Below are 13,427 nucleotides of genomic sequence, written 5' to 3'. Positions count from 1 at the left end.
TATAATTCATATATTAATATTATTCACAGCTATTCTATGACAAGTGCAAGGTATTTGTGAAAACATATACAGATTTTAGCCTGCATGATTATTTGTCCGGAATGCACATGGGAGGTACTTAAGCATAAAGTTTCAGGTATCTGAAACAAAATGTTTCCATCACTCTAGCATGGAATAAAAATTCACAATCTGAAAAGCTGTTTCTATTACATATAATAAAGTATCTTTAAGAAGTTCTTGCAAGGCTTTGCTCATCCAAAAATCAGTCTTAAACTTACTTCAACTGGATGTCTGTTCCTAACAAGACTGAAGTTGAGTTGTCCCATGGTTATGTGGCATAATAATGAATTCCTGCACATTAGTGAACATTAAAATAACCTGGGATTTCTTCCAGAACAGGGGACAAAATGGCCAAATTTGGATCAGTTTTTTTCCTACTATACCTTAGCAAATCTGTACTACTGAACAGATCTGACATTCCTTATTTGCTGCATTAATGGCATAATCCCAAACCTACTGAGGTGAAAGATAAGCATTCATTTTATTGGAATTCCAGCTGAAAGGTGCTGAGTATCCAAAAGATAAGCTTTTAATAGAAATGGTCTTACAATACTGCATAGACTGTGAAAAACTCTACAAAACAAGTTTTTCTCATCTCTTCAAAAAAAGTAGTTGGAAAAGTATGTTTTGGGCACTCCGAAGCAGTTAGACACCAGTACCTAAATAATGAAATTTCACCATTTCCTTACTTTATGGTAAGCACCTTATGTACTTGTAAATATATTAATATACTCAAAATATCTATATCCTGCATTTGAGACAACACACACAAATGCAAAGGGCCACTGAACAGAGTGAAGACTTTGAACATTACTAGACGAGGTTAGGTGGGTTACTGGGTAAACTTTTCATGACCACAAACACGCAAGGCCCATACTGCTGTTGAATCAAATCTTTAAGAGGAAACACAGAGCTAAGGAAAATGGGGATGGTGCCAGAATTTGAATAAATATGTGCAGGAGTATCTGGATAGAGACAAAGTATTAAAGTGAAATCTGGAGCTAGAATTAGGAAGGTCAGAGCTGGGAAGGCTGGTGAGAGGGAGGGAAGGAGGAGGGGAGGGCCAGGAGGGAGGAGGTGGCAGATGTGAAGGTGGAGGGAGCAGCTCAGTGACTGCACAAGCAACGAAACAACAAGCAATATTCAAACTGAAGGTGTAATAAGCACTTTGCTGGTATCAACAACTACACTGTAAAAACTAAAAAATGGAATCTAAGTTTGGTCTCTCCGTGCCCTCTCGATGCTGCTTCTGCCTGTTTGTTACCAGGCAGCAGCACTATCCGAACATGTTTCCCTGCCATGACCATGCAGCTGGGATACTCCTGAGGCCTGACATCCTCAGAAACAAAAATCTCTCCCTATTTCTTCCTCCTCCCCACTTTAAAGCCCAGACTATGATGAAGGGCAGAGGGCTTAGAGAGGTAGGAATGCAATATGCCACTTCAAAATGAATTTCTGAAACAATAAACAGATTTTAATAGAAATCAGCCAGCAAAGAAAAAAATTATATACGAAACATGAAATACCATTGCTAGCAGAAGAAACAGGGATCATGAAAAAGCTTTCTCTGATGGTGACTGGAAACTGCATAAAAACTCATTTCACTGTAGAAACTTTGGATTAAGATTTCAGTAGAAAGATGTTCTGGCATATCAAAGAAACACCTGAGGAGGAGATATTGGTATATGCTCCAGAACTCAGAAGCCCTCTTTCTCTAATGAAAGGTTTTACATACAGTATTCACATATACATGTATGAATAATTCATTGGAGATGAAACAGGTGGATATTAAGTGTAAATATCTGGGACAGGAATAGACTTTTTTTTTTTTATTTAATGCAAGAGGCACTAGAAGCAAGGTCCTGATTTTCAAAACTTGGTTTCCATTTCCATGCTCTTAGTTATTTGGAGCTCAAATGTAATTGGAATATGCATTCACCTGAAGACAGAACAGGGGTGTGAAGGTCTAAGTGATATTAAATAATGCAAGCAAATTACTAAGTATACAAAATTACAACACAACAGAAGCAACACCCTTTCTACTAGTCTAATGTAGCCCTACATGTATGGACATTAGGGTTTGCTATTTTGTTAAATTAACATTGGATGTTAGAGCCACTAAATTTTTTCTAAGCTGAGCAAACACTTTTTAGTTTGATCATAGCAAGGCTTGCTATATTGTCTACCTGAAAAGCCAACCTCCAGCTCTTGCAACTGTAATGGAATGGAATCAGTTTAGTGGATAAACTTATTTTAATTTTTATGGTTTCACATATTTTATATAAGCTCGGGTGTGCATCTTATTTATGACACCTGAATAGCACAACCACCCCATGAAATATGGGGGGAGAAGGTCCTTCAGGGCAGGTGCTAGGGGTGCATGCCAAATCTGGGGCATGCTGCTGTGGACAATGTACTAGTACCTCAAATTCCATTGCTCACATCTGGCAAGACACCTACTGGAGCTGTTTTAAAATAGCTTCCTACTCATGCTAAATTCACTGAACTTGAAGACTCCTGCCTTCAGAAGCCCTCTACAAACATTTCTTAACACACTTTCACTGATCCGCTCACTGTACTTTCAGTCAATTCTGCATCCAGATAAAACAATAACTAATATTATTTCATAAACAAGTAAACACACCTCTTCGTCTAATGAAATTCTCATTTGCTCTCCACCTAGAAGGCTGCCAATACTTTGAAGTGGGTCTGACCATCTGCCTGTCAGTTAGGCTACCACTGCATTTATATATTCATGGCTCAGTCCAGAAAGGGAGGTTTGACTGTAGTTTGTTACAACAGGTGATAGCCACTGAAATTTGCTTGGATCCCTTAGTACTGAGAATTATTCATGTCACATAAGGGTGGGAAATAAGCTGTTGTGTCTCTTGCTCAGAGATATTTCTCCTTTAACTGTTTCAGAATTACATATTCCTGGGATTCCCAAAGACTAAGGAGGATTGGAAAAAACATCTTAAGCAACCTAAAGTTGAGATTCAGAAGGATTTTCTGTAAATGAAATGACAGCTTTTCTTCCTTTGATTTCTATTCTTTAAAACACCATGTTTACATATTACAAAAGGCATACAAAACCAGAAGCCAAGACAAAATTTTAAGAGTTGGTGCAAAGAATAGATCTATTAGCCACAAACTACAAACTCTTCTAGTAGCACAGATATTTCAGAGAGATCAGAGCCACAGCATAATATCCAATAATCATCACTCGTAGAGGCAAACTCAACACTTCTCAAATTACATGTACTGAAAGCTATAGAAATATCTATGGTTCATGAAGGAAAAAAACTAAATACCTGCAATGTAGTTTTGCCAGAAAGCCTTGAGAGCATTCAATTGTTGGATTTCTCTCTTACATTGTCATGAAACAAGGTGAAGTCTATATTACGTGCACACCAGGATTTTTTTTTTCCTAGAAAGTATCTGGCAGTTGAGAAGAACTTACTGAAAGCGATTCAACTGCAGATTACAATGGTCCTCTACAACAAGATTTGCTCTTCCTCTCCTTGACAGTGTTTAACATTTGCATGCCAATTTTATCTCCGAAGATGAATGAAGCATTTTGAACTATTCCTCATTCAAAATACTCCTGTCTAAGCAAACATATCTAAGACTCAACAAAGCAGGGGATACCTTATAATGCAATACTCTGCAGGCAAAATAAGGAAGTTCTAGAATTCAATTTGATGCTGTGCATCAAATGCAAGCATGGGGAAAGGAATTAGGAAATCTCCCCTTCCAAAATGGGAAGGATTTTGTGATTAATCAAGATTAATTCAATGGACTCTCCTTTTGACTGAAACCAGCAATATTCATGCATTTTAAAAATCTTTCTCATATTCTGAGGCTATATGGTCAGACTAAATGATCTGAAATTAAGAATACTGAGCTCTAGCATCATAAGTAATAAGTGGTGTTGGAAACGCCTGCTAATCAATGTGTAAACTTGCTTGTCTGTTCCTTACAAGCAAAGATGACAACATAAAACTAGAATAACAACAACAAGAAATATTTTTAAAATAGTATTTTGATTTAAAAAAAAGCAGATGAGTGCACTTTGCAGTGTTACCAGCTGTTATTAAAACTTCCCCTACTTGGTACAAACAATGGAGACCTTCAAGATTCAAAGAGCCAGTGGTTTTCCTGTACATCCTGAAAGATTTCCATCATGTGTGTTCGTGCCATACAACTCAGGCAATTAAAACACAAATGCTCTGGTGAACTTACTGGTCTACCAAATCAGCTTCTCAAATGCCTCTTTAATTTGCAACATATCCCTCTGAATATTCAGAATAACGTTCTTTACAGTAGGCCTTGAGTACTACAGAACTGGTTACCAACTGGTTACTAAAGGCTTTCCTTAGTCCTTCAGGAGGCTTCTGCATAGATTTAAGCATCCTCAGTATGGACAAATGATAGCCAACAAATTATGAAAGCCTGACAGTCAGTGTTGGATTGTGTCTTAGAGATGGTGACATAAGTAGCATCCTGTTCAGACAGTACTGAATACCATGAATCAACGGCACCACTCAAAGAAGGAAGTCAGACCTTCCAACAGATCTCAGCTTGTAAGAACAACTGTACATAAGATGAAAGGGCTTATCAATTTACAGATGCAAACAGGAAAAAAGCTTCCAATTTATCATGCTAAGTTTCAGGAATGGTAATGTGAAATTGCATTAAATTAGTTATGTGATGTCAGATTAATCCTTAGATGATCACAGGGGCAGGTTAAAATAGTATATGTATTTTTGCTGATTAAGGTAATAAGAAAGACCCAAATGTGCCTTATTTTAGAGGTGAAAATCATCCAGCTTCATTACAATAAGCAACACACATATTCATAATTGTGAAAAGACACTACATAAATGGAATAGATACTTAAGGGTTGTCACCTCTACCTAATCCTCCTCACAGAATGGCTGCGGTGGGAAGGGACCTCCTGAGATCATCTAGTCCGATGCCCTGCTCAAGCAGGTTCACCTAAAGCCAGGACCATGCCCACCTGGATTTTGAATATCTGCACAGATGGAGGCTCCACAATTGTTTGGGCTACCTATTTCAGTGTTTGACCGTTCCCACTATAAAAAATTATTTTCTTGTGTTCTGATGGAGTTTCACAGGTTTTAATTTGTGCCCGTTACCTCTTGTCCTGTCGTTGGGCATTACTGAGAACAGTCTGAGTCCCTCTTCTTCATTCCATCCCATCAGCTATTTATATACATTGATAACCTCCCCCCAAGCATTTCCTTCTCCAGGTTGAACAGTGTCAGCTTTCTCAGCCTCCCCTCACATAAAAGGTGCTCCAGGCCCTTAATGCTCTTCATGGCCCTTTGCTGGACTCACTCCAGTAAGTCAATGTCTTGTACCATGGAGCTCAGACCTGGAAACAGCACTCCAGATGTGGCCTCACCAGTGCTGTGTAGAGAAGATTTTTATGCAACAAAAGTAATAATCAAGGCAAGACAGGGTCTGAGGAATCAACTCAATGAAGAACTGAAACTCCAAAATGGAATATTTTATTTTATTATGACACCCCAACACAGAATGATCATACAATAACTCCAAAAGCAAGTTATTTCATTGCACTGAATTAATCTAAATTCACACATAACTAGAATCATCATGATCTATGGCAGGAACTAAATATAATTAATCTGTTTCTATAAAAATCTTCTGAAAAAATCTACATTGCAATGAAGTTAATAGTTCCAAAGTCACCATCTCTGAATTATTTAATATTAGTATGTCATATAATATCTATACACTACTAGTCTTCACAGACTTTAGGGAACAAGAACTAATATATATCTATAACTGCTCAAGATGAAAAGTAAAGGCGGACACAAAGATGGGGTGAGTTAGTGTGACTCTACAGAATCCAATGCAGTCTCACCTGGTTTTGATACTGAAACACACCCTTTCCACATAAATATACATTTGTACTCCAACCATATTCCTCAGAGGTCACCATGGAGATATGCAATGGAAGTTAACATGATCATCATCTCTATAAAACAAATTCCACATGGAGCAAAAAAGGATATAAGATACCTCTTCGCCAAAAGGATCAGTCTGAATTTTTATATACTGTTTCTTTGTGAAAGTTCCAGGCTCAACTAAAGCAGATCAGGGACCATTTTTGACCAGTTTAAAATAGTCCTTCTTAAAAAACCAAAGTTATGACCATTGATAGAACAGACCTGAAAATCTGCAGGAAAGCAAACTTAATTGCTATCATATGTCCATCTCTACTAACATGTCATCCTCTAGCATGAGAATTAATTCTCCTTGTCCCCTCCAAAATCTACTCTGTATGTTACATACGTACATTTCATTATTGTGCACAGAACTAAGCCCGGAATAATTAAAATGCAGGCACTTTAGTAATGGCAGCCACTTAACATAACCATATTTAACTCTACAATGGTTCAACTTAATTTACCTCTTAAATAAGGCTTGAATTCTAAAGAGATATTGGAATACATCAATTAATTGGGACACTCTGCCAGAAAATTACTTCACTGTTCAAACATACATTTTCTGAAACTTTCTGTAACTTTGTGCAAGCTTTATTTAGGGGGATTAGACTTTGGAGGCTTAACTATTGCTGGTTTAATAAAAATCCACTATAAATTGCTAAAACTTAATAAAAACATTTTGAAAATGCCAACTGAAAAGTTGTAGAACCTAATTCAATAACTGAGCCTCAGTTTAGCCTTCTCCCTTAGTTTTATTCCATCTGTGTATTTTGGGGTAGGGTTTGCCTCCTTCTTTCATTGCACAGAAACAGCTACATAATCAGCCACTGAACTGATTGCAAGAAAATTGAGCTGGTAATCTTGTTATATATAATCTGTAGTTAATATCTTATAAATTCATTAAAACTATTTTTTACATATATGAATAAAAGACAAAAACAACTGGAGTCTGCAGTGTGTGCTAGCAATCATTGCGGGTGGGTAAACTGACAACATGTAACTGCATATTAAGACAAATGTAGAATTTAGACAAAGTATTCCATCTCTTTTCAGATGTATACTTTTAAACCTCAGGAACTGTTTTCAGTAGATGTCATGCCTTTTAACTTGAAAACAGATAAGCGCAAATAAGCTCCCAATTGTCTCCCCAATATGTAAACCACATCTCGGGCTGCTGTCTCTGTTTCGCCTTTGAAGTTTCCCTGAAATGTCATGTGTTGTGAAGACTGCTGTGCATAAGCAAGACAATTTGCTCACTCTCAGAATTCTTACCGGTTTCCACTGCTATTTGGTATCCAGCCTCTAGTCTCCGAGATGACCTTTCCAGCCTCTCTGTGTTATCGAGCAGATGTGCCCTCTGAAAAAGAAAAGGGGAGAGAGAGAAAAAAAAAAAAAAAATCAGGCAGCAGTCTACAATGTTCTCCCCCTTTTTTTAATTGTGCTTTCGTATTCCAAAACATAAAAATATCCACGTATATTTTATGGAAGAGCCTGTTACAAGGACCACTGGAAGGGGCAGGTTCTATGATCAATCATAATTATGTGTACCAATCATTTTTGTTTTGAAACATGGAATATGTGCTTCACTCTTACATGAACTCACAAAACAGAATGCGACTATTATAGAGGAAACCTGTCTGAAGAGCACTTCCAAAATAGATTTCCCTGTGACACATGTATGCAAGCACCCATGATTTCTATTCAGCTTGATGAAACCATCACTTTAAATGCAAGTGGTAGTTTTTAACATGAACTTAATTTTCAGCAGAGGATATATTTTCTTTACGTGTACTACTCAAGTGAGGTGATAAAAACAACGAGCTATTCATACGGAATACTGAACAGCATGAATATTCTTCAGATTGTTTGATGTAAAAAGATGTAGAAACAAAACACTGGTTTCTTGATTTACATCTCTTATGCCTAAATATATATGTGAATATATAAATAATAGACACACAGATATTTTTCCCAGAAGTCATTTGGCCATTTATGAGATAACAATAAAATCTAGTAAAAATGCATCTTCCAATATATTTTCACTTGGGGAGTCTGCAATAGTGAAAAAGTAAAATTATTATTTTAATTAGTTTATTCTCCATCCAAAGCGCCAACATTTCAACATGTAAGCTTATTTCCTTTGGAAATTTGATCCTAGACTAGCTCTAATCAAGCCATCAAAAAATATAAGCCCCACCCAATAAAGTAATCACACACACCTTTCCAAGCACCCCTTTACCCCAAAACAACATTTTGGATATTTGTCAAAAAATATTTCCTACAACTTTGCCTTGTTGACAGATGTCATTTTAAAATTGAAGAAATGCTTTCTAATAATAATAAAAAAAGGAGGTGCCATACATATTATCTGAGTGGCTGTCTACTGAAACGATCTACCTTGCTCTAATGAGCCCCTATGGATCTTGGGAGATGCAAGCTGTATTGACATGCACACTTAAGCTAATACACCTAGACCAGTGCCTCCAAGCTCTAGCAGCCAGGGATGCTGACAGAATATCTCGCTTCTATCTTCAAAGAAAGGAAGTGATTAGTATGTTATCATTACCATTCAAAACGTGATTTCCCTATTCCCTCCCGGCATAGGTGACACATCTCTGAGATGCGGCCAGACGATCGAGGCAGCTAAAGCCACATCAAAGCTTGCCTTGAATTTTTTCTTTTTTTTTTTCCCCTCTCTTTTTCTTTTTTTGGAAATCATTAAAACAATGCATTTAGATCAGCACAGATAGGACCCAATGTGAAGGTCAGGAAAGCTGCAATAACAGTCTATAATAATTAATAGAGTTGTCTAATACACAGTGGATAGGTTAAGAGTAAATTGCAAAAAAGCCTTTTGCATTCATGGGGGGCAGGCCACCAAGTAAAAAAAAAATCAGCACAAGCACTTAATAAAATTTAAAACCATAAGTTACAATGTTGTAATTGAAATCACGACAGTAACTGAAGTGGTGCATGTTCTTAGTACCCATGGTCAATCTAGATAATTAGTGTTAATTTTGCTTAATTTTTTCTAAAAGGCACCTTTACATAACATCTGCTGGTTCTCTCCATCGCCCATTAGAAGAAAAAGAAGTGTAAGCCTGCAGTGCCTTTCTCCAAATACTGCCCCCCCCCCCCCCGAATGATATTAAAGAACAATTAGTGTTAAATATTTTAAACTTTATAAAAAACATCAGAAACCTAACACTATTACATAGACATCTGTCAAGAAAGAAAAGTAGAAGAGAAGGGGAGGGGGCGGGGTATAAAGAGGGAGTATAGAAGACAAGAATCCTAAAAGTTAGAGAGGAGACACTTTAAAAAAAAAAACCAACATAGGCTGGGAGTGAGCACAAGGAGTAAGTAGAACATTATAATTACAGAACAGAGGTATAATGCTGGAGTAGTATACTGGAAATGAAAAGACTATCCTGCTATGTTAAGAGAGAGGGGGGGAATAATCAGATTTCACATTACAATGTGGAAGAGCCACCCAACAGAAAGAATTAGCATATTTTTATATACTGTATAAGCCACATTTAATCTAAAAAGTAAATTACAAGCCCACAGTTCAGTTCAGTCGTACTGCGAGCAATTAGAATACTAAAGCCCTGCAAACTTGATGCTAACATTAACTCAGAGCTGTTTGTTACTTGATTTCAGAACCTTTTCACCCAAGCCATTCTGTAATGAAACCTGATTTTTATTATGAAGGCTGGTGTTATTTACATATTTTGGGTTTGGAGGCACCCTATCCTTTGGTCATGAAATCAATGTCCTACAGTAGCAGCTGATGCTTTCAACTGCTTCCCAGCCCTCCCCAAACTCCTTCTTCCACAGTATCCCCTGCTCTCTGTGAGGTGAGTAGCGAGGTGATTCAGTGCGTATTGCAGCTTCAGAAACAGCTTCTATCTGGAATTATATAAGGAAGTTTTGCAAAGTGGCACGCTATCACTAGAGATTTAGTCATTCCATGTGGGCTGGATTCAAACTGAGATCTCAGGCGCTCAAAAGACAGAGCGACACAGACTCCATGGAAGCCTGTGTACGGCAAGTGGGCTAGAATAGAGCCCTGTAATGAGAGGAAGCACAGGTTTTATTAACAAACACTACGGCAAACCACAATTTCTTTTAAGATCAGTTCATACCTCCTTAGGAGAACTATAATTGGGGATGCCTTGATGTTTCACTATGTGACAAGTTAAGAATTATGCCTGAGTCACTGTATTAGCCCTTCATTTAAACTTTAATGTGCATTTTGCATTGGGTATAAAAACACCATTGCAATTACAACCTATCCAACACATAGTGGGTACCTAAGTGCAGAGAACAGAATGGTAACAACTGGTTTTTTAATTATTTCTCTCTCTACCTGTACAATTTTGATCTAGACAAAATAATAAATCCCTTTAGCTCTATTTGCTGCTGCTTTCACAATATGCAGAGAGAGGAAAAAGAAACTTATGAGACTAGCAAGGAAAAAGCAAAAAAGAAAATTACCAGGAGCAATGTCAAAATTTTTTAGGTGGCTAACAAAGAGGATTTATAAGCTCCAAAAGGTATGACTGAGTTCAGTATAGCTCCCAAGTTGCAGCTCTTTGCAATAACATCCTGAATTTTATTTGCCTTCATAGTTATTTCAAAAAGAAAAGCAGTTAAGTAGCAGCTTTGTTCTTTATATATGATTAAATTTTCAGAGTAAATTCACAAATTAGGAATCTTTATGTTTTATAAAGCCATAATATATGTTTGCAAGCAAAAATGATCCTACTACATTCTTTTACAAAAGCACAGGAGCAGACATGCAGATGTTGTTAAAGGGATGAGCAAATGAACCTTGCTCTGAAAAATCTCAGAAAGCAGGCTATACAAACCCTTGCAACAATATTGTCATCTGTTTAAATACTGGGACTATTGGGGAGGGGAGCTCAGCAGTGGTGGGAGGGCTTTCATGTGGTTTCATGTTTATTTTGTTTAATTTTTTTTGTTAACTGTTTTACTCTGTAGCTTTAACATATTAATATCAGCTCCACAAGAAGAGAGAAAAATAAAGCATTCAAGGAACTAGTGAAAGAATCTTTATATCACAGACATCTTCCTGTTTTTAAGAATTCTCTGTAATTGTCCTTAATCTGGTTACTTTACAATTCTTTGTCATCACCATTTCTAAAACTTACAAATCCTTTCCTGCAGAGCTCAGTTATTCATTACTGATATGTCTGGGAACACGTTTCAAAAAGAAGATACCAGACAAATATGTGATGTTAAAATACTCGTGCTTCTAAATATATTTATTCAAATACCTCACTGGTTCAAATTCTCCGTACGAAATCCTTCAGAAATCTGACCTATAAGTAATCTTGACTTTACCGAGACCTCCTTTTTGGCAGCTATCGGAAAATAATAAAAAAAGCAGTTCAGACACCTGCTTTGCTACAGCAGTAAGTAACAGAGGAGATTAATTTCAGAAAATATACTGAAACATTTGAGGAACTGACCATTAAAACAGGCTTCTCTCTCTAAATATTTATGAGTCATTTTATAACTGGAAGAAAGGTGTTCTGGAATACTGATCTCTAGTGTTACACCTACAGATCTACAGCACTCACAAATAAATAATAAATATTGATATGTGTGCGTAGGTCTACCTGTACTGTATTTTCAGTGGGTATACAATATCCAATATAATACATAAGCTACTTGAATACCTCACACCAACCTCAAAACATTGTGAAATACTGTGTAATTTTTACAGTGTTTCAGCACAGATTTTGCCAAAGCAATGCTTTCACTTTCAATACCAGTATATAAATGTATTTACCCTATCAAAGATTTTGTGATGCAAACACGATTATTACTGTACCTGATTTGATCATGGTATTCTAGCAGAGATCAAATACTAGTTTGGTTTTTTTCCTTCTTTTTCTAGTGCCTTTAAAAAAATTTCCACTATCAAAGAATGTTAATTTCTAAGGTTTGATCTAGAGATTCCTATGTAAGTATACAATTATTAGGGAAAAAGAGGCACAAGAGTGAATATTTTAAAGCAATGTAATCAATATTTTTGCTTTGTGTAGATTTCCCTGCAACAATGAACAAAAAGATCTACTTCAGATTTAGAAACTCAGCTTTAAAGGGAAAGCTAGACAACAAAAAGCAAGAAAGTACTCACCTCTTCACGTAATTTTATCAACTGCAACATGAACGCACAAAAAAGATAAAAAGGAAAGAAATGGCAGGAAAGAAAGATCAGTTGTGTGACAGGATACAGAATTAACATTGACAATTTATCTGTTTACATGTTTAGCATTTAAAAATCACAGACAAACACATTAAAAGAACCTAAACATAGACTACATGCAGAGTTTTTTGAACGAATAAAGATCACTTTCTCACACTGTCACATTAAACAAAGAGAATAGTGTGAAATTCTCTTTTAAACCACATCTAAGACACCATCATGAAATAAAGGGGAATGACTTCATAGAAGTCTATATTATAAAGAAAAAAACAAGTTTACTATTCCTCTCTTCGAAGATTGTACAGCTGAAGTGGTTTTGTGTATACAAGTTTTCAGAATGTTTTCTGTATATTTTAGTCGTGACAACTGATTTCTTATTTTACTAGCAGATCTAACTTATTAATAGATGACTGCGTCTTTATAGCATGTAACCAGTATTTCAATTTTTATATACTTGAGTTCTACTGTAACTATATTATCTAATTTTATTATTGAACCTCATACAGAGGGCTTTTTGCAGTTAAAAAAAATGAAGCAGCTTAGTTAAATGGCTCAGAATGATGATTTATTGCATAGCATATTTAAAAATAGACAAAGGAATAGGGAACAACATGAAACATATTTCCCTCAGAAAAGACCCATTCCAGGTTCTTAATCCTAGACCACTACACAGTGTCTATATATATATACACACATAGTGTGTGTGCGTATACTTATATAGTATATACATTTATATTTATCAATTTATGCTTGTAAATCAACACAATCTAACACTATTAAGCTCTGGCAGGTTTACTATAAAACTAAATAAAACCCCAGTCTCATTATCAAGCTATGTTGTAATATTCTCTCCCCTTAGAGAGACAGACAAATTATTTGTACTGGAACAAAATATATAATTACTCACAACAAATGTCTGCGTAAGAGTGGCTCTTTATAAAAAATTACAGTTCTCTCACCGATTCCAGTTGAATTCGAAATTACAACAGCTACATCATTATCTCAGTTTATGCTGATACTTCACCTACAGTTTCATAACACTAATTTTCAACACGTGTGTAAGCTGAGAATGTTTGCTACTATTAAAGTCTCACCAGCATGAAGGAAACAAAAGAACCTCCATTATTCTC

The 13,427-nt window shown here is 36.2% G+C and overlaps 1 protein-coding gene across 5 annotated transcripts in view; it reads right to left on the bottom strand.

Moving 5' to 3' along the window:
• VTI1A (vesicle transport through interaction with t-SNAREs 1A) overlaps window positions 1-13,427 on the bottom strand; it is a 277,183-nt gene that overhangs the window by 202,423 nt on the left and 61,333 nt on the right. For 3 of the 5 annotated variants that reach the window (XM_074831281.1, XM_074831278.1, XM_074831280.1), the window contains exons 5-6: window positions 12,229-12,249; window positions 7,329-7,413 (exon numbers count right to left, since the gene is read on the bottom strand). In XM_074831281.1, the coding sequence (XP_074687382.1) occupies window positions 7,329-7,413; window positions 12,229-12,249 (106 nt within the window). The remainder of the gene's footprint in view (window positions 1-7,328; window positions 7,414-12,228; window positions 12,250-13,427) is intronic. The other 2 variants (XM_074831282.1, XM_074831279.1) reach the window with 1 other exon arrangement.

Source organism: Strix aluco, chromosome 7 (genome assembly GCF_031877795.1).
Source record: "Strix aluco isolate bStrAlu1 chromosome 7, bStrAlu1.hap1, whole genome shotgun sequence".
NCBI classification, from domain to species: domain Eukaryota; kingdom Metazoa; phylum Chordata; class Aves; order Strigiformes; family Strigidae; genus Strix; species Strix aluco.
Note: the sequence above shows the minus strand (reverse complement) of the source record. Positions and strands in the feature narration are given on the sequence as shown.